Genomic DNA, 22,488 nt, shown 5'->3' with positions numbered 1-22,488 from the left:
GCCAGTGGGTTTGGCGACGAATATGAAGCGAGGGCCAGCCAACGAGAGCATACAGGTCGCAGTGGTGGGTAGTATATGGGGCTTTGGTGACAAAACGGATGGCACTGTGATAGACTGCATCCAATTTGCTGAGTAGAGTGTTGGGGGCTATTTTATAAATGACATCGCCAAAGTCAAGATTCGGTAGGATAGTCAGTTTTACGAGGGTATGTTTGGCAGCATGAGTGAAGGATGCCTTGTTGTGAAATAGGAAGCCAATTCTAGATTTAATTTTGGATTGGAGATGCTTAATGTGAGTCTGGAAGGAGAGTTTACAGTCTAACCAGACACCTAGGTATTTGTAATTGTCCACATATTCTAAGTCAGAACCGTCCAGAGTAGTGATGCTAGACGGGCGGGCAGGTACGGGCAGCGATCGGTTGAAGAGCATGCATTTAGTTTTACTTGCATTTAAAAGCAGTTGGAGGCCCCGGAAGGAGAGTTGTATGGCATTGAAGCTCATCTGGAGGTTAGTTAACGCAGTGTCCAAAGAAGGGACAGAAGTATACAGAATAGTGTTGTCTGCGTAGAGGTGGATCAGAGAATCACCAGCTGCAAGAGCGATATCATTGATGTATACAGAGAAATGAGTCGGCCCGAGAATTGAACCCTGTGGCACCCCCATAGAGACTGCCAGAGGTCCAGACAACAGGCCCTCCGATTTGACACACTGAACTCTGTCTGAGAAGTAGTTGGTGAACCAGGCGAGGCAGTCATTTGAGAAACCAAGGCTGTTGAGTCTGCTGATAAGAATGTAGTGATTGACAGAGTCAAAAGCCTTGGCCAGGTCGATGAATACGGCTGCACGGTATTGTCTTTTATCGATGGCGGTTATGATATCGTTTAGGACCTTGAGTGTGGCTGAGATGCGCCCATGACCAGCTCAGAAACCAGATTGCATTGCGGAGAAGGTACGGTGGGATTCGAAATGGTCGGTGATCTGTTTGTTAACTTGACCTTCAAAGACCTGAGAAAGGAAGGGTAGGATAGATATAGGTCTGTAACAGTTTGGGTCTAGTGTCTACCCCTTTGAAGAGGGGGATGACCATGGCAGCTTTCCAATCTTTGGGGATGTCAGACGATACGAAAGAGAGGTTGAACAGGCTAGTAATAGGGGTTGCAACAATTGCAGCGGATAATTTTAGAAAGAGATGGTCCAGATTGTCTAGCCCAGCTGATTTGTAGGGGTCCAGATTTTGCAACTCTTTCAGAACATCAGCTATTTGGATTTGGGTGAAGGAGAAATGGGGGAGGTTTGGGCAAGTTGCTGTGGGGGGTGCAGGGCTGTTGACCGGGGAAGGGGTAGCCAGGTGGAAAGCATGGCCAGCCATAGAAAAATGTTTATTGAAATTCTCAATTATAGTGGATTTATCGGTGGTGACAGTGTTTCCTAGCCTCAGTGCAATGGGCAGCTGGGAGGAGGTGCTCTTATTCTCCATGGACTTTACAGTGTCCCAGAACTTTTTTGAGTTTGTGATACAGGATGCAAATTTCTGTTTGAAAAAGCTAGCCTTTGCTTTCCTAACTGCCTGTGTATATTTGTTCTTAACTTCCCTGAAAAGTTGCATATCGCGGGGGCTAAAACAAACTTATGAAGGAGGCTTCTAATGTTAACATGCACAAAACCAAGGCTTTTACGGTTACAGAAGTCAACAAATGAGAGCACCTGGGCAATGGGAGTGGAGCTAGGCACTGCAGGGCCTGGATTAACCTCTACATCACCAAAGGAACAGAGAAGGAGTAGGATAAGGGTGGGGCTAAAGGCTATATGAACTGGTCGTCTTGTGCGTTTGGAACAGAGTTCCAAGGTCTGGGTGTAGCTGGTGCAGAGGAGTCAGGCACAGGACAGCAGAGATGACTAATAAAAGTAACTTTACTCAAAATTACCAAATACATGTAGTAAAACCAAGCCCATACAAAAGGACCGAAATACATAAAACAAACACGCACAAAAACTCAGGCGAAAAAAATAGGGTTAAATAATGAACATGTAATTGGGGAATTGAAACCAGGTGTGTAAAACAAAGACAAAACAAATGGAAAATGAAAAGTGGCTAGAAGTCCGCTGACGTCGACCACCGAACGCCGCCCGAACAAGGAGAGGGACCGACTTCGGCAGAAGTCGTGACACAGATCCATACCACATTGGGTGAGGTGGGTTGCAGGAGAGTATGTTGAAACTGACGTTAAAAATATATAGTATACATATAATATATAAAAAATATATACGAAATATATATGAAGGAAAAATATATATCTATACACGGGACACGACCGCCCACTTGGAGTTTGCCAAAAGGCACCTAAAGTCTCTCAGACCATGAGAAACAAGATTCTCTGATCTGATGAAACCAAGATTGAACTCTTGGTCTGAATGCCAAGCATCACGGCTGGAGGAAACCTGTCACGGTGAAGCATGGTGGTGTCAGTCTCTCAGTCCCTGCCGTTGAAAACATCCCCACAGCATGATACTGCCACCACCATGCTTCACTGAATGCTCAGTTTGGCCGGGCGGCCAGCTCTAGGAAGAGTCTTGGTGGTTCCAAATGTATTACATTTAAGAATGATGGAGGCCACTGTTTTCTTGTGGATCTTCAATGTTTCCCACATTTATTGGTACAATTCCCTAGGTCTGTGCGTCAACACAATTCTGTCTCGCAGTTCTACGGACATTTCCTTTGACATCATGGCTTGGTTTTTGCTCTGACATGCACTGTCAACTGTGGGACCTTATATAGACAGGTGGGTACCTTTCCAAATCATATCCAATCAATTGAATTTACCACAGGTGGACTCCAATCAAGTTGTAGAAACATCTCAAGGATTATCAATGGAAGCAGGAAGCACCTGAGATCAATTTTGAGTCTCATAGCAAAGGGTCTGAATACTTATAAATAAGGTATTTCTGTTTTGAATTTTTAATACATTTGCAAAAATGCCTAAAAAACTGTTTTCACTTTGTCATTGTGTGTCAGGAATCCCACTTCCTGAGTCTGTTTCTGCCTGAGATGACTGTTTTTGGTTTGAGTGTTGTCTAAGGTTCCTGAACGCACCCTGTCTGGTTGCCAGGCAACGAAGTTAGGCGGGAGATCTATTTATTACCCGCACCTGCATCTCATCAACCTTCTGCACACCTGGTCCTGATCTTCACCTCTTCTTAAACCCTGAGCTGACATCCATTCCCTGCCAGATCGTTAGCAACGAACAGTATGTTGTGCCAGTGTATCAGCCTCATGTTTCCTGAGCTAGTTTTGTTGTTTTGTGCTTGTTACTGGTTTCTCACTCCCGTTTACTCTGTCTACAGTCATTCTCCCGGAACATTCAACTCCCTTGCCTGGCCATCGGTGGATACAGTGACTTCATTGGATCTACCCATTTACTCTCATCAACTCACCTCCGCTGCGGCTCCGTCTCCTGGATCACTCAAATTACACATCAAGACTACCAATAAATACTCACCTTCATTTTACTCACCTTGTCCTGGTCTGCTTCTGGGTTCTGTCTTAGAGAATTGTGACATTGTGGGGTGTTGTGTGTAGATTGATGAGAGACATTTTTTTATTTAATCCATTTTAGAATAAGGCTGCAATGTAACAAAATGTGGAAAAAGTCAAGGGGTCTGAATACTTTCTGAATGCACTTTATAAGTTAATTTGTCCCAATACTTTTGCTCCCCTAAAATGGTTGGACTATGTACAGAAAGTGCTGTAATTTCTAAACGATTCAATATGGATAAAATTAAAGCTGACAGTCTGCGCTTTCACTTCTTAGTCAGTGTTGGATTTCAAATCCAAAGTTTTGAAGTATAGAGAATAAAAAATGCTTCACCTTCTCAATAATTATGGAGGGCACTGATAGTGGAATGCTTCAGTATCAGACCATTGTGCATGGTATGATAGAGCCAAACCACAGCACCGAGCAGCATGCTTATGTACCTCTTCGATGCATGGCCTGACAGCCAACTGTGTGAAGGAGTGATTTTGCTGGCTCTTGGTTTGACTGTGCTGTCATTGTTTTTGAATGGCTCTAAATAACAGCTGTTCCTACGAGAGGGTGGTCATTGTAATATCATCCATGGGATTGTTCTATGAGGCTGCTTCACGGAAAGTCCTCCATGCTCCTACAGCAAACAACTGAAAAGCATCCATGTTTAGTCTAATGTTAAAATCCCCTGTAACATACTGTGCACAAATAAATGGCATTTGGTTGGGTCAGTAATTCCCTTTAATGAATGTTACAACCAGGAGAACAAGGCATTGTAATAAAGGGAAGTTATTGACTGGGTTCACATCCTCCCCGTTCATTCATTTTCTTTCTTTCTATTGTCTTTCTTTTCTTATTTTTTCCTTTCTTTTGTTCCTTCTTTTGTTCTTTCTTTCTCTGAGACACACACTTTTCCTCACTCTCTGGTTATAAATGCTGATTTGCAAGTGGACATAATTACTGCATGTGGTGTAGCAGCCACATGAATGGGTCCATCCATTAATCATCCTCCTCCTCCCACAACAACCTGCTCTGTAACACCACAGCTGGCTGCACACAGCACAGGTGTTAGACAACACTGGCCTCAGATCAGTCTGTGGAGCTGGCACATTGACTAGAACACCTCACATTCCAGCCCTGAGATCATCACTGGCCTATTAACCCTCTTTCACATCCGTTCCCCTTCAGGAGGGGGCAAAGATTGCTGTGTGTGTTCGTGTGTGTGTTAGAGAGAGTGTGTGTGTGGAGGAAACCCCCCCATCTCAGAGCCCAAAACATATTTTCATGTGCCCCACATCTGCAGTCACTTGTTATCAGGAGATCCATTTTTCTCTCACACCACAGAGCAGGGCTGCTCGCTGAGCCCACCTCCCTCCCCTTTATTGACTCAATATGAAAACACTCTTCTTGGACAAACAAATGGGGTCAGAGGTAATGGTACTTAATGTTTTTCCATCATCAGAAAACAATCTGGCTGCTAGTAGGCTACACTACAGCCTGAGTTGGGGGACTGTTGAAAACAGTTGTCATGCCTATTGAAATTAAGGGATTAGCTTTAAATTATATGGACTGGTCATAATGCATGATGCCCCTGATTGAAAAGTACAAATAGGATAATTCTGCAGAAATACAGTTGTGGTAGAATTCAAGTATGTTTAATCAATGTGTAATAGGATCAGAGTGGGTGACTTATTTTAGGCAGGTCTAACTTGGTGGAACCCAGTGTGGTGCCTCTAGTTTGAGCCTGGGAGCACTAGACTGGACTGTAGATCGTTTTTTTTTTTACCAGTCAGGTCTACAGTTGCATGTTTTCCTTCTGTGTCTCTTCTTGTAATGCTGCCAGTGCCAGCAATGAGACTTATTTAGGTATTTTGCATGTTGAATTATATCTGCAGTAATCCCCAAGCCGGCTTTAATGTGCCCAGATTTTTTGACCATTCAATGTTTTGAGAGAGAGCAAGAGGAAGATGGCACCCCATGGTCCTTTCTCAGGCAGAGGCAGTTTATACAATATCCTCCCATGTGCACTGTCACAGCAAGGAGGGATGTCCTGGGGGTTGGAAACGCTGTAATCCTGGCATTCTGAGTTTTCTCTTTGGTGGTCCTGGACAGAAATCTACATGCCTTCTGTGCGGGTTTAGCCTCTCTCTGAACTGCATGTGACAGTGAGATTGCTAGGATTACCTCTGCAGCTGAACATGACTGAGTATTTGTGTGTGTGTGTGTGTGTGTGTGTGTGTGTGTGTGTGTGTGTGTGTGTGTGTGTGTGTGTGTGTGTGTGTGTGTGTGTGTGTGTGTGTGTGTGTGTGTGTGCGTGCGTGCATGTGCGTGTGTCCATGATTCACACCTTGAGAGATACAGAGAGAGGTAAAGTCAGTTCAGTACTCATGGATTATAATAGCTGCTGTGGTGTTACAGTAAGACTAACCTGACATTACAGGCGTAAAAGAAACGCCTGAGTGGGGTCCCCACATCCGGTTTCCAGGTGAAAAGGTTTCTATCTACACCGCTGAGGGTGCATTAGGACAAGGCAGTTGAAAGATGGTACATTCACGATAAATATGCCAAATGTGGTTTATAAGTAGGCCTACTGTATAGAAATGTGTACCACAATAGGAAATAGGGAGTTCTCCTAAACACAACGCTTCCTTGTTGTAATGGAATATAAATGATTTTTGGTGTATCCTATCCTGTGACGTTACATCGTCATCATTTGAGTTTTAACACTCCAAAGGGTTAAATGTGCTCATTTTGTCCATTAGTTGCTAAGGAAGTGAAGCCTCCTTGTGCAGGAAACAGGGAGAGCAATTTCCTGTTATGCAGAAATGTTTTAAGCAGTCGCTGTCCTCCAATCAGACTTCTGTCCTCCAATCAGACTTCAGATGTATAGGCAGGAAACAATGTTCAAATGGCAGCAGTCTCTGGGATCCCACACATTCTGTTTTCAGCTGGACGTCTCAGAGCCTCATGTGGAAAAGAAAACCATCCATTTTCCACACACAAAACGTTCATCAGCTTGGACAACATGAAATCCATCAGTGGTTTTTATATCATGCATGTTGTCAATTCCAGTTTGTCAATACATTTAACATAGGCTATCTGTCTGATGAGGGCTCAGTTGTTTTTATATCATGCATGTTGTCAATTCCAGTTTGTCAGTGCATTTAACATAGGCTATCTGTCTGATGAGGGCCAAAAGGCAATGCGTTCTGGGTCAATGAGTCTTACAATTTCCTTGGGTTACAGTAGCCTACCCCATATTTGGAATGCAAAATGAAAAGATACTCATTGTGTATGCCTCTTCATGCAATGGCCATGTGCTTTTCTATTTAAATGAACCGCTCTCATTAGAAGGCTACTCAATTAAAATAATACATTCAACTTTCTTCCTCGATGTGTGTTGTTTTAAGGGCAAGTCAGTCCTCCTCAGGAAACGCCAGGGGAGCACCTCCCGCGCTCAGCTCCCAACGCATCACCACACACAATGCGCGCTTCACCAGTCGAGGACCGCAGCTGGAAAGTAACTTCACCCAATAAAAGCGACATAAGAAAACTAAAGTTATTATTTTACCTTGCTTGTCTCTGAATAGCTTGCTTTCTGTTTCTTGGGATACGTGTTGTTGTATGGAATGTACGAGTTGTTGCTTTCTCACAAGGATTGATAAATGATAAACGTTTTGGATGTTCGCGCGGATGGTTCACGAAAATGAACACAGGTAAGATCACTTTAATTTGGACAAATGTGCAAATCGTGTAGGTCTAGACAACGTTTTGGTCAGTTCATAATAAAACGCTGATTGTCTGATTTGTTTTGAACCTATAAAAAAGAGTGTAAGAATGTGTCCTACCCATATCAAAAATGGAAAGGGACTGTGTGGAGGTAGGGAGACATACTTCCCACTAAGCATGGACCAACGCCGACGTCTTTGGATGTCTTTTTTTGGTCCTGTCCAAACCGGTTGTCTTTTTTTGGTCCTGTCCAGACCAGCCTTGATTTCAAGTAGATTTTTGGTCGTGTGTCTGGAACATTCATAGACGTCTGAGTGGTGTAACCCATTTAACCCTTGTGCTTCGCTGGGAAAAGAATATGTCCATTGTGGTATGGGTTAGATTGACATGCACAGTTTAAACACACTCAAGACAGTCAAAGAATCATGTAAAAACAGCCAAAACGAAATTTTGTCTTGTCAGACCTTTCAGAAAGAAGAAATACACGAACATTTGATTTCAAAACCTCTATATTTAAGAACTATTTGTTAACATTTTTGAGTGTCTGTGTCAGAGATCTGCTGCTCTCGCACTGAGAATGAGAAGCTTGGGAAAGCTCCTTTCCACCCAAACATAATTATGAAAGTGCAACCAGAACCAGTCAAAACAAAATACATCAAAGACGTGTTTATTTTGGACCTGTGCAAATACCTATACACATTAAAGTCCCCGGGTCAAATGACCCACATCATGTTTGTATACAAAATCTACACAGACATTCCACAACACATCAGTGTGTCCACATTTTGAAGTTAGGTTCATGACCCTAAATGAGGAAAAGTTATTTAATTTCATGGAGATAAAGAGACTAGCAACTCAAAAGTGGAAATGGGTCAAATTGAACTGCAACATAATAGGAGGGTTAACAAACCAAACATTGAAATTCTGTAGAAGGTGAAGTAGAAACCCAAACTGGTCTGTGCATCAATACCTGTATATAGTAAAATACGGTATACTGCCCAGCTCTAGTATTGTACAGTATAATGTATTGTATTGTACCCTACATTACTCGACTCTACTAAACTGTACTGCACTCTACTCTGCTGAATGAAACTCTACTATACTGAATTAAACTGTACTTTACTGTATTCTACTCTACTGTACTCTACTCTACCCTACTCTCTGAATAGAACTACTGTACCGCACTGTACTCTACTGTGCTCTACTGTGCTCTACTGTACTGAACTGTACCGTACTGTACAAACTTGTAAACATAGCCTAGATGTCTATGATTCGCTCAGGTCTGGTCTGGTTCCGGCCAACAAAATTGTGTACTTGTTTGGGGGCGGAGCTCATTAGAATCACACCCAGCATGCTGTGCACGGGTTTGTTTCACATTTTGGTCATTCAGCAGACTTACACTCAGTGCATTCAACTAATGTAGATAACAACATATCACAGTCATAGCAAGAAAAAAAATCTCATTGTAGTTGAAGTCGTCTGTTGGTTTATTCTGTAAGTTGGACTACTTTAAGTATCATTGCTGCCAGATTTAAAACTTTTGAAAAAGCTAACATAAATGTATGTGACAGATGGGAGCAATAACAAATATTCTATGTTGCAATCTTCAGTTGGGCCCTCTTTCCTATATAAAACAGATGTACAAATGATTATTGTGATATAATGCTAACTTCATTGATAATTAATGTGCTGTTGGTATTTGGCCATAGAGTCAATAACCAACATTTTAAAAATACCTATTTTCAATTTCCATAAAATACGTTTTTTCAATGTCTGTAATGACATCTTTTCAACTTTCATTCATAACTGAAAATGAACATGATTTCAACATCTGGAAAATACGTTTTTTCAACATCCAGAAAATATGTATTTTAAACATATTTTGGAAGTCTCAACATTATTTTGCTTACTGATTTGTGCAGACTACAATAGTTGGTGGAAGTTGACGAGACCTGGGATCATAATGCCACAGACTGGGGTAGCCTATAGCCATTGCTGGCAAGCCTAATAGAAAGCAAATTGTTGCTTAGATATAGAATTGGTCATGCAGTTCCAATCATATTATTTCAACCATTGAAGTCCCAAGTGTAAAACAGTCACTAGGTCTGTAGTGTATATCTGAGACTGTGAAAAACTACAATGCAGTAGTTATCTGTGATGCAGTGTTTAGGGAAAATTGCTGTTGATGGTCTAAAAATAAGCTACATGACCAAAAGTATGTGGATATCTGCTCGTCAAACATCTCATTCCAAAATCATGGACATTAATATGGAGTTGGTCCCCCCTTTGCTGCTATAACAGCCTCCACTTTTCTGGAAGGCATTCCACTAGAAGATTGAAGATTGTGGCTTGCTTCCATTCCACCACAACAGCATTAGTGAGGTTGGCCACTGATGTTGGGTGATTAGGCTTGGCTCGCAGTCGGTGTTCCAATTCAACCCAAAGGCGTTCGATGGGGTTGAGGTCAGGTCTCTGTGCAGGCCAGTCAAGTTCTTCCACACCGATCTCGACAAACCATTTCTGTGTGAACCTTGCTTTGTGCACGGAGGCATTGTCATTCTGAAACAGGAAAGGGCCTTCCCCAAACTGTTGCCACAAATTTGGAAGCACAGAATTGTCTAGAATGTCATTGTATGCTGTAGCATTAAGAATTCCCTTCACTGGAACTAAGGGGCCTAGCCCGAACCATGAAAAACAACCCCAGACCATTATTCCTCCTCCACCAAACTTTACAGTTGGCACTATGGATTCTGGCAGGTAGATATTCTTTTGGTAATGCCATTATGGATTTATGACAAGTTTGCCAATGGTCATTAGACCAATTAGTGAAAATAATATCAGAATTGGGCTGCCTGTCTAAACACAGCCTATGATGCATGTCACATTGCAACTTTATGGAGAGTCTGATTGGTTCTTCATGGTCCAGCTAGGGGTGCTGTTTTCCTCAGGGGATGGTGATCATATAGTTGATTGATCTGTTGAGGTCATGTTTGACCAGTTGTGCTGTCATGTGTTTTATTTTGTTGTTTTGTCCTTTGATACTCACACCTTCAAAGGAGCAAAAACAGTCTGAGAGGGGCTTCTCTCCAGTGAATCGCAGGAAGTGACTTGGGGGAAATCCTTTAATAAATCCTTTAGTGTTGTAACTTTTGTCCCTCTAAGAAAAGTGTCAACTTGCAATACCTTTCCCAGGTGCCCTATCTGTTTGAAGGCTATCACAGCACAAAGATAGTTAGAAACAACTTAGGCTATGCTTTTCATAATGATATGAGGTAGTATGATGAAAGTTGTTTTAAAGATAGCCTACAGCATTTAAATCTCTTCTGACGCTATATGCATTGTTCCTTGAACTCCTAGTTAATCGTTTTTTTGTGCAGACCGCTAACCTCATGATTCCTCCCCTGTATGTTTTGAATATTCAATTTCTGATTGAAGTTGCTAATGATGATCTCTTTTGTTTTGTTTTCAGATTTTAAGAAGCCTCCTCTTGCTCCTAAACCAAAGCTTGTGAGTCACCTCTCCTTTAAGCTGCCATCCCCACTCATGTCCCGGCCCTGCTCCTCAGCCAGGGGCCCCAAACCTCCCATTGCCCCCAAACCCAAAGTACCACATGACTTTGAGGGGCGTGACTCTTCCCTGTTCTCCAACAACAGCCAGGAGGGGTGCGCCAACGGGGACCTGCAGCCCTCAGACGAGGAGCTGGACCAGGAGAACGAGCTGGAGGACTCTCTGAGTGGAGGGGAGGGGCTAGAGGAGGAGCCAGTGGAACCTCAGTATTATTCAGATGCTCTCAGTTCAGGGGTCAACGAGAATGGGTATGAAGACCAGAGGGAACAGGAGGAAAAGATGATGCAGGAGGAAGAGGAGGACTGGAGGTTAACTGACAGCGTTCAAACAGAGGAGGTGGGTTCTTTGGAAATGCTGACGGTTAATAATGCTGGATTCACAATTGACTCAGTGGACACGGTGGAGATGATCGATTCGGACATCAATGATGACATCGATGCTGAGGGCAGCTATGCAGGCGAGGCGCTGGCCGACAAAGATGGCCTCTCAGTGTGCGACCTCTCCATAACCAGCATTGAGGAGGAGGAGTCAGCATGCTACCCCTGTGATATTGGGCCTGGGAAAGAGGAGAGGGATGTAGAGGAGGAGAGGGAGCAGGAGGTGGAGTGCCGAAGAGAGAAAGAAGAAGAAGCAGCTGATAGCACAGCAGACGAATTAACAGAATCTCTTTCTGAGGAACCCATAGCTCTCCTCATCAAAGACAACAAAGAGGACCTTGTTACCCAAGCGCCTTCATCCTTCAAGGAGGATGAGGAGGAAGCAGAGGAATCCTTACCTAACCCTGGTAGTCCTCAGGAGGACGATGGAAATAATGTAATTGGTCCCTCAAATGAGAGAGTAAAAAGGTACCAACCATTTTCCATCATTGACGAAGACCCCATGACTATTCAGTACAAAATGGAAGGAGGTGAGTGCCAACAAAGCCACCATAAAGCAAATCAACTCTTTGACACAGAGGAAAAAGCAGCTGACCCCAGCCTGGAGCCTTATTACATCTCAACTGAGGACATTGTGAACCCAGAGCAGAGCCCCACAGAGGGCAAAGTTCACGGATTGGCAGAGAGTGAAAGCACTCCGGAGGAATCTTCACTGGCCACCACAGAGACCATGGAACCCAGTGAGTATGCAGCCATAGGTGACGATGACTCACTGTCTGATGACTCTGACGACATGGGGAAGATTGAGTGTGTCTCCTCTGAGGACTACGTTGAGATAGATGACGATGATAATAATGACAGGGAGAACATGACAGGTTCATGTCAGAGAAGGATGCCTGGATTCCAGACGGTGGAGGCTTTCTTTAACCAGAGTAACAACCAGCCCCGTTTCAGGCTGGTGTCCATCTCTGTGCCAGAAGACACAGATACCTCCCAGGCCTTGTTGTTCTCTGACAGCCAGCTGCGCTCCCCAGATGACTCTGATGTGTTCAGGGATGAGGAGGACCTAGAGGGCCACATCATTCCCTACCTGGATGAGACAACAGACACAGAAGAGAACCTCAGTGATGAGCATGTCTACGAAGAGGCCGGCCTGGACTCAGAGGGGGAGAATTTCCTGCCTTTTGACAGGAAGTCCATTGTCACCAGGTCCCGGTCGCTGTCAGGGAAAGTGCCTGGTTATGTACCTGAGACGGTCCCTGAGGAGGCGGGCTCAGAGTTCCATGTTCAGAACTACTGCAAGGTGGGATTGGACCGGAGGGGACCCGCGTTGAGCAGCAGCCCCATGTTAAACTCAACCCGGGCCAAGAGCTCATCCAAACCACATCGCTTTCTGCTGTACCCCCGCTCCTTCTCCATGGAGGGACGGGACCTGCCCCTAAGTGTGTACAGGGAGGGCCAGGGTTCCCCGGGGGAGAGGAGGGAGGACAGCCTCTCTCTGCCGTGTTTCACGGGCTCCTCTGGAAGCTTCTCGCAGCAAAGCGCCCTGCCCTCCAGCGGCCTGTCCACCCCTACATCAATGGTGGACATCCCTCCTCCCTTCGAGCTGGCCTACATCACCAAGAAGCCCATCACCAAAAGCTCTCCGTCCCTGTTCATCGAGGGAGACTCCCCAGACAGGCAGAATAAGAAGAAGTCCTCCTTCAAGCGCTTCCTGATGCTGAAATTCAGGAGAAAGACGGAGAGCAAGCTGCTGGTGGATGTCAACATGTCCTCCTCCAGGTCCTCCTCTGAGTCCAGCCACCACGGCCCCGCCAGGGTCCTTGATTCAGACAGGCGCAGCACAGGCAGCTCCCCGCAGCTCAAGTCCTGGACAGTCAGTAAGCCCCAGCGCTCTCCAGAGTCCCCATCCACCTTTCTGTTCTATAAGGACGGGAAAAGAAAAAGGGGTTCTGTGGCCTTCCTCAACCGCAGCGTGGCCCGGGTAGAGTCCTTCGAGGATCGCACTCTCGCCCCCTTCACCCCCCTCCCCCTGACTAAACCCCGCTCCATCTCCTTCCCCAACGCTGACACATCAGACTACGAGAATATCCCCGCCCAGACTCTCAACTCTGACTATGAGAACATCCAGATCCCCTCTCGGAGGCCTGTACGACCGGGGACCTTTGCAGAGTTTTTTGATCATCCGAGTCGGGCGCTGTCTTCTGCCAATGACACCGATGGTTACGTGGATATGAGTAGCTTCCCTGGGTTTGAGAGAAATGCTCAATCGTCTGAGCAGGAGCCTGAAAGGTATGGGGACATTTTTGTTTATACCTTGAACGTTACTACTGACTTGGATTTTAAGTTGTATAGTTTGCACTTGTGTGTTATTAGTGTGTGTATGCATGTGTGTGTGCAAAATTTAAAACCTGTAGTTCAGACTTGATTTTGCCTTAGGAAAAATGTATCAACCTCTGCAAAAATGTCCATTAATTATAATCCACATAATAATTCCCATTTATTTTTATTTTTTTAATTTTTATTTCACCTTTATTTAACCAGGTAGGCAAGTTGAGAACAAGTTCTCATTTACAATTGCGACCTGGCCAAGATAAAGCAAAGCAGTTCGACAACATACAAAAACACAGAGTTACACATGGAGTAAAACAACATACAATCAATGATGCAGTAGAAAAAGATAAGACTATATACAATGTGAGCAATTGATGTGAGATAAGGGAGGTAAAGGCAAAAAAGGGGTGACCAGAGAGATATACCTGCTGGAGCGCGTGCTACAGGTGGGTGCTGCTATGGTGACCAGTGAGCGGAGATAAGGGGGGACTTTACCTAGCAGGGTCTTGTAGATGACCTGGCGACGATTATGAAGCGAAGGCCAGCCAACGAGAGCGTACAGGTCGCAGTGGTGGGTAGAATATGGGGCTTTGGTGACAAAACGGATGGCACTGTGATAGACTGCATCCAGCTTGTTGAGTAGGGTATTGGAGGCTATTTTGTAATGACATCGCCGAAGTCGAGGATTGGTAGGATGGTCAGTTTTACGAGGGTATGTTTGGCAGCATGAGTGAAGGATGCTTTGTTGCGAAATAGGAAGCCAATTCAGATTTAACTTTGGATTGGAGATGATTGATGTGAGTCTGGAAGGAGAGTTTACAGTCTATCCAGACACCTAGGTATTTGTAGTTGTCCACAAATTCTAAGTCAGAACCGTCCAGAGAAGTGATGCTGAACAGGCGGGCAGGTGCAGGCAGCGATCGGTTGAAGAGCATGCATTTAGTTTTACTTGTGTTTAGGAGCAGTTGGAGACCACGGAAGGAGAGTTGAATGGCATTGAAGCTCATCTGGAGGGTTGTTAACACAGTGTCCAAAGAAGGGCCAGAAGTATACAGAATGGTATCGTCTGCGTAGAGATGGACCAGAGATTCACCAGCAGCAAGAGCGACATCATTGATGTATACAGAGAAAAGAGTTGGCCCAAGAATTTAACCCTGTGGTACCCCCATAGAGACTGCCAGAGGTCCGGACAACAGGCCCTCTGATTTGACACACTGAACTCTGTCAGAGAAGTAGTTGGTGAACCAGGCGACGCAATTGTTTGAGAAACCAAGGCTACTGAGTCTGCCGATGAGGATGTGGTGATTAACACAGTCAAAAGCTTTGGCCAGGTCAATGAATACGGCAGCACAGTATTGTTTCTTATCGATGGCAGTTACGATGTCGTTTAGGACCTTGAGTGTGGCTGAGGTGCACCCATGACCAGCTCTGAAACCAGATTGCATAGCGGAGAGGGTGCGGTGGGATTTGAAATGGTCGGTAATCTGTTTGTTGACTTGGCTTTCGAAGACCTTAGAAAGGCAGGGTAGGATGGACATAGGTCTGTAGCAATTTGGGTCAAGAGTGTCACCTCCTTTGAAGAGGGGGATGACAGCAGCTGCTTTCCAATCTATGGGAATCTCAGACAACACGAAAGAGAGTTTGAACAGGCTAGTAATAGGGGTTGCAATAATTTCGGCAGATCATTTTAGAAAGAAAGGGTCCAGATTGTCAAGCCCAGCTGATTTGTAGGGGTCCAGATTTTGCAGCTCTTTCAGAACATCAGCTGAATGGATTTGGGAGAAGGAGAAATGGGGGAGGCTTGGGCGAGTAGCTGTGGGGGGTGCAGTGCTGTTGAACGCAGTAGGGGTAGTTAGGTGGAAAGCATGGCCAGCCGTAGAAAAATGCTTATTGAAATTCTCAATTATATTGGGCTTATCGGTGGTGACAGAGTTTCCTATCCTCAGTGCAGTGGGCAGTTGGGAGGAGGTGTTCTTATTCTCCATGGACTTTACAATGTCCCAGAACTTTTTAGAATTTGAGTTGCAGGAAGCAAATTTCTGTTTGAAAAAGCTAGCCTTGGCGTTTCTAACTGCCTGTGTGTATTGGTTTCTAACTTCCCTGAAAAGTTGCATATCGCAGGGGGCAGTTCGATGCTAATGCAGAACGCCACAGGATATTTTTGTGTTGGTTAAGGGCAGTCAGGTCTGGGGAGAACCAAGGGCTATATCTGTTCCTGGTTCTAAATTTCTTGAAAGGGGCATGCTTATTTAAGATGGTGAGGAAGGCATTTAAAAAAAATAACCAGGCATCCTCTACTGACGGGATGAGGTCAATATCCTTCCAGGATACCAGGGCCAGGTCAATTAGAAAGGTTTGCTAGTTGAAATGTTTCAGGGAGTGTTTGACAGTGATGAGTGGAGGTCGTTTGACCGCTGACCCATTACGGGTGCAGGCAATGAGGCAGTGATCGCTGAGATCTTGGTTGAAAACAGCAGAGGTGTATTTAGAGGGCACGTTGGTTAGGATGATATCTATGAGGGTGCCAGTGTTTGCGGCTTTGGGGTTGTACCTGGTGGGTTCATTAATAATTTGTGTGAGATTGAGGGCATCAAGCTTGGATTGTAGGATGGCTGGGGTGTTAAGCATGTCCCAGATTAGGTCACCTAGTAGCACGAGCTCTGAAGATAGATGGGGGGCAATCAGTTCACATATGGTGTCCAGAGCACAGCTAGGGGCCGAGGGGGGTCTATAGCAGGCGACGACGGTGAGAGACTTGTTTTTGGAGAGGTGGATTTTTAAAAGTAGAAGTTCAAATTGTTTGGGTACAGACCTGGATAGCAGGATAGAACTCTGCAGGCTATCTCTGCAGTAGATTGCAACACCGCCCCCTTTGGTCGTTCTATCTTGTCTGAAAACGTTGTAGTTAGAGATGAAGATTTCAGAGTTTTTGGTGGACTTCCTAAGCCAAGATTCAGACACAGCTAGGACATCCGGGTTGGCAGAGTGTGCTAAAGCAGTGAATAAAACAAACTTAGGGAGGAGGCTTCTAATGTTAACATGCATGAAACCAAGGCTATTACGGTTACAGAAGTCATCAAAAGAGAGTGCCTGGGGAGTAGGAGTGGAGCCAGGCACTGCAGGGCCTGGATTCACCTCTACATCCCCAGAGGAGCAGAGAAGAATAAGTATGAGGGTACGGCTAAAAGCTATAAGAATTGGTCGTCTGTGACGTCCAGAATAGAGAGAAAAAGGAGCAGGTTTCTGGGGGCGATAAAATAGCTTCAAGGTATAATGTACAGACAAAGGTATGGTGGGATGTGAATACAGAGGAGGTAAACCTAGGCATTTAGTGATGATGAGAGAGATATTGTCTCTAGAAACATCATTGAAATCAGAAGATGTCATAGCATGTGTGGGTGGAGGAACTGAGAGGTTGGATAAGGTATAATGAGCAGGGCTAGAGGCTCTACAGTGATATAAGCCAATAAACACTAACCAGAACAACAGTGGACATTGCATATTGACATTAAGGAGAGGCATGCTTAGCCGAGTGATCAAAGGGTCCAGTGAGATTCAGACAGCTAGCCGGGCCATAGGTAGCAAGCTGGTGGAAGATGGAGGGAGGTCTGTTTTTAGCCACCTCGTGCGTTTCCGTCTGTGGGTTAGTGGGGTTCCGTGTGGAAGGGGGGACCTGTCCAAGTTGGCAAAATAGTTAGTTATAGTGGCCCAAGAAAAGTGTCCGATAGACCTATTCTGATCGCAGCCGATAAGACAGCTAACGATTAGCCGGCCGCAGATGGGCGATCATTTTACGTCGCGACCAGTTGGATAACTCCCTCGGGCAGATAACGTCGGTGGTCCAGTCGTGAAGGCCCGATGGGGCTCTGCATCGGCAGTAAAACGGGTCAGGATAGGTGATTGTAGCCCAGGAGACACTTCAGCTGGCTAGCTCAGGAAAAGCCCACGAGTGGCTGACGGAACTCTTCAGCTGGCTAGCTCCGGAATAATGTGTGTTAATTCCGGGACCGACGTTGCCAATAGTCACTCAGGTAGCAGCTAGTTAGCTGCAAGATCCAGGTGTAAATGTCCAGAGCCTGCGGTAGAAATCGGGGAAAGGAGAGAGAATAGGTCCGGTATGCTCTGGTCTGAGTCGCGCTGTACAAAAACTGGCGATAGCTTTTCGAGCTAATGGATAGCTGAGGACAGCTAACCGTGGCTAGCTGAACTCCAGCGTTAGCCAGTGAAAATGGCTAACCTCTGGCTAGCGTCTGTTGTGGATTTCAGATGAGGTAAATAATACTTTCTTTTTTAAATTGGTGAGGCGGGTTGCAGGAGAGTGCTTTGAGGTTGAGTTTTTAGAAGAAAAAATGTAAAAAGATATGTGAAGAAAAATATGTAAATATACACTGCTCAAAAAAATAAAGGGAACACTTAAACAACACATCCTAGATCTGAATGAAAGAAATAATCTTATTAAATACTTTTTTCTTTACATAGTTGAATGTGCTGACAACAAAATCACACAAAAATAATCAATGGAAATCCAATTTATCAACCCATGGAGGTCTGGATTTGGAGTCACACTCAAAATTAAAGTGGAAAACCACACTACAGGCTGATCCAACTTTGATGTAATGTCCTTAAAACAAGTCAAAATGAGGCTCAGTAGTGTGTGTGGCCTCCACGTGCCTGTATGACCTCCCTACAACGCCTGGGCATGCTCCTGATGAGGTGGCGGATGGTCTCCTGAGGGATCTCCTCCCAGACCTGGACTAAAGCATCCGCCAACTCCTGGACAGTCTGTGGTGCAACGTAGCGTTGGTGGATGGAGCGAGACATGATGTCCCAGATGTGCTCAATTGGATTCAGGTCTGGGGAACGGGCGGGCCAGTCCATAGCATCAATGCCTTCCTCTTGCAGGAACTGCTGACACACTCCAGCCACATGAGGTCTAGCATTGTCTTGCATTAGAAGGAACCCAGGGCCAACCGCACCAGCATATGGTCTCACAAGGGGTCTGAGGATCTCATCTCGGTACCTAATGGCAGTCAGGCTACCTCTGGCGAGCACATGGAGGGCTGTGCGGCCCCCCAAAGAAATGCCACCCCACACCATGACTGACTCACCGCCAAATCGGTCATGCTGGAGAATGTTGCAGGCAGCAGAACGTTCTCCACGGCGTCTCCAGACTCTGTCACGTCTGTCACGTGCTCAGTGTGAACCTGCTTTCATCTGTCAAGAGCACAGGGCGCCAGTGGCGAATTTGCCAATCATGGTGTTCTCTGGCAAATGCCAAACGTCCTGCACGGTGTTGGGCTGTAAGCACAACCCCCACCTGTGGACGTCGGGCCCTCATACCACCCTCATGGAGTCTGTTTTTGACCGTTTGAGCAGACACATGCACATTTGTGGCCTGCTGGAGGTCATTTTGCAGGGCTCTGGCAGTGCTCCTCCTGCTCCTCCTTGCACAAAGGCGGAGGTAGCGGTCCTGCTGCTGGGTTGTTGCCCTCCTACGGCCTCCTCCACGTCTCCTGATGTACTGGCCTGTCTCCTGGTAGCGCCTCCATGCTCTGGACACTACGCTGACAGACACAGCAAACCTTCTTGCCACAGCTCGCATTGATGTGCCATCCTGGATGAGCTGCACTACCTGAGCCACTTGTGTGGGTTGTAGACTCCGTCTCATTCTACCACTAGAGTGAAAGCACCGCCAGCATTCAAAAGTGACCAAAACATCAGCCAGGAAGCATAGGAACTGAGAAGTGGTCTGTGGTCCCCACCTGCAGAACCACTCCTTTATTGGGGGTGTCTTGCTAATTGCCTATAATTTCCACCTGTTGTCTATTCCATTTGCACAACAGCATGTGAAATTTATTGTCAATCAGTGTTGCTTCCTAAGTGGACAGTTTGATTTCACAGAAGTGTGATTGACTTGGAGTTACATTGTGTTGTTTAAGTGTTCCCTTTATTTTTTTGAGCAGTATATATATACACGGGACACGACAAGAGGAGGGTGAAGGACGTCTGAACTGCTACGCCATCTTGGAATAATCATATTATTAATCATTATTGCTTTAGTGAACTGGCTCAAATGAAGATACTACGTCTGTAGGAGTGAATAAATCATTGAGGATGGACATAACAATTAATTTGGGCAGTTCATAGTTTTTCTGCCTTGGATGGCTACCAATGGGATACGGTAGGGGAGAGTAGGGTAAATTGAGCCAAAGGGGTAGGTTGAGCCACCCTTGTTTGTTGGAAACCATACACATTATTTGACCAAATATTTTGGAAGAGGTCATCATTTCATGTAGTCTGTGAAGGAGGAAACCACATGGAAAAAGTGGTAAGCAAGTTCTGTAAAAAAAATGGATTTTCACCAAGTCAAATGAATTTATTGTGTTGAGGTTTCATGATGCTTGTGTCTAAACCTAGCTCCAACTGCACTGTTGGAGCTACTGTAGGAACGAAAGCATTTTGCTACACCCGCAATAACATCTGCTAAATATGTGTATGTGACCAATAACATTTGATTTGATAATTTTACAATTGTTCTATACATCAGTCTTTAAGCTTCAATATGAGGTCCTAAACCTAGCATGGGCTAATATGGTAAACATTTTTTGCCTTGAGGCAAGTTAAGCCAATGGTTGAGCCAATAGCAAGTTGAGAAAATTGAAGTGTTTTCTTCGCAGGTGTAATATGCAAGGCTTTATCGCTGGGATATAAGGTAACAATAGGGCCTGGCCTATGTTAAAAGTGTTTGAAAAAGTACAAAGTATTTGTTAGGTGTTAAGCCTGTGTTAAAAGATGCTTAAAATGATTAAAACAAAAAAGTGATTGTGATTCTGTTGAATTGTATTTGGGAAATAAAGATAGACATGGTTTTAAAAAGGTAGTGGTAATATTTTGTTCAGTACAGAACTTTGTAGGCGGCTTAACTTACCCTGTACCGCTGCTCAACTTTACCCCATACCCTTTTTTTTGGACAAGCTATGTTTTCAAAACAGTAATGTTTACATGAATTCTGATTATTTCCAGGATACACAACATCCTGAATTTTATGTAGGTATATTTGTCAGAAAGAATACTATTTTTCTCTTGACGGAGTGATGCTGAATGAAATTATATTTTCAACTTACCCAACTCTCCCCTACCTACAAGTCCCATTGTTGGTGAGGCTGGACAGTGGACAAGGGATTCTGTATTGTTGGACAAGCTGAGTCCATAGTGAAGTGAACTGTGTGAAATGCAGAGTATTCTCTTCACACCTCCACTGTTGTTATGGTATTTTGCGGGGTTGTTCTCCAGTGCTGGGCTGGCATTAACCCCCCCCTGCACCCCCACAGTACTGCACCCTTATTATACAGACCTCCCCAGATGATTAATTGTCAGAGCATTTTGGAGTCATCCCTCTTCCCTCCAGCCAATCAGAAACAGGATTGGGAGATGCAATCTCAGTGTTCTGTGTGGTCTATGATGTGTTGCCCTCAGCATAGTGGCCACGTTTATTATTCTGGAGGTGCATGGGAGGTAATCAGAAGGGTGTTTTGATACACAGGACTCTGGGAATCCTCTGAATTGGTGATGCTGTTGCATGTTGTTGCATCCTAAGCATCCAAATGATGTTCAGTTCACATTCAAATTATACATTGGCACTAAGACATTTCAAATGAAATTGTTTGCAAATAAAGGGTCAGAGTTCCACTGCCTGTACCAACCAAACGTCTTACTGTATTTTGCTCTAACATTTGAACTGATATGGGTTTAGACTGCCTGCACATGTTGACTGTCTTTATTGTGCATAGCAGACTATTTGGCTGTTGATCAGTTTGTAGTGGTCAGAAGGATCAGACTGTAGTTTCTGCAGGAGGTTGGTCAGCAGTGGTCCGGGGCTCTGTCTGTAGGTGTTGGGTGGAGGTTGGTCAGCAGTGGTCCGGGGCTCTGTCTGTAGGTGTTGGGTGGAGGTTGGTCAGCAGTGGTCCGGGGCTCTGTCTGTAGGTGTTGGGTGGAGGTTGGTCAGCAGTGCTCAGGGGCTCTGTCTGTAGGTGTTGGGTGGAGGTTGGTCAGCAGTGGTCCGGGGCTCTGTCTGTAGGTGTTGGGTGGAGGTTGGTCAGCAGTGGTCCGGGGCTCTGTCTGTAGGTGTTGGGTGGAGGTTGGTCAGCAGTGCTCAGGGGCTCTGTCTGTAGGTGTTGGGTGGAGGTTGGTCAGCAGTGGTCCGGGGCTCTGTCTGTAGGTGTTGGGTGGAGGTTGGTCAGCAGTGGTCCGGGGCTCTGTCTGTAGGTGTTGGGTGGAGGTTGGTCAGCAGTGGTCCGGGACTCTGTCTGTAGGTGTTGGGTGGAGGTTGGTCAGCAGTGCTCAGGGGCTCTGTCTGTAGGTGTTGGGTGGAGGTTGGTCAGCAGTGCTCAGGGGCTCTGTCTGTAGGTGTTGGGTGGAGGTTGGTCAGCAGTGGTCCGGGACTCTGTCTGTAGGTGTTGGGTGGAGGTTGGTCAGCAGTGCTCAGGGGCTCTGTCTGTAGGTGTTGGGTGGAGGTTGGTCAGCAGTGGTCCGGGGCTCTGTCTGTAGGTGTTGGGTGGAGGTTGGTCAGCAGTGCTCAGGGGCTCTGTCTGTAGGTGTTGGGTGGAGGTTGGTCAGCAGTGCTCAGGGGCTCTGTTTGTAGGTGTTCGGTGGAGGTTGGTCAGCAGTGCTCAGGGGCTCTGTTTGTAGGTGTTGGGTGGAGGTTGGTCAGCAGTGCTCAGGGGCTCTGTTTGTAGGTGTTGGGTGGAGGTTGGTCAGCAGTGCTCAGGGGCTCTGTTTGTAGGTGTTGGGTGGAGGTTGGTCAGCAGTGCTCAGGGGCTCTGTCTGTAGGTGTTGGGTGGAGGTTGGTCAGCAGTGCTCAGGGGCTCTGTCTGTAGGTGTTGGGTGGAGGTTGGTCAGCAGTGCTCAGGGGCTCTGTTTGTAGGTGTTGGGTGGAGGTTGGTCAGCAGTGCTCAGGGGC

At 45.6% G+C, this 22,488-nt stretch overlaps 1 protein-coding gene across 3 annotated transcripts in view; it reads left to right on the top strand.

The window, feature by feature from the left end:
* The first annotated feature begins 7,007 nt into the window (after positions 1-7,007).
* The window catches only part of LOC115150560 (FYVE, RhoGEF and PH domain-containing protein 5-like), a 49,334-nt gene continuing 33,853 nt past the window's right edge, over positions 7,008-22,488 (top strand). For all 3 annotated transcript variants that reach the window (XM_029693991.1, XM_029693992.1, XM_029693990.1), the window contains exons 1-2: positions 7,008-7,238; positions 10,721-13,487. In XM_029693991.1, the coding sequence (XP_029549851.1) occupies positions 7,229-7,238; positions 10,721-13,487 (2,777 nt within the window). In that variant the 5' untranslated portion in view covers positions 7,008-7,228. The remainder of the gene's footprint in view (positions 7,239-10,720; positions 13,488-22,488) is intronic.

The sequence above is a fragment of the Salmo trutta genome, chromosome 16 (assembly GCF_901001165.1).
Source record: "Salmo trutta chromosome 16, fSalTru1.1, whole genome shotgun sequence".
Taxonomy (NCBI): Eukaryota; Metazoa; Chordata; class Actinopteri; order Salmoniformes; family Salmonidae; genus Salmo; species Salmo trutta.
This window is presented reverse-complemented; position numbering and strand designations above follow the sequence as displayed.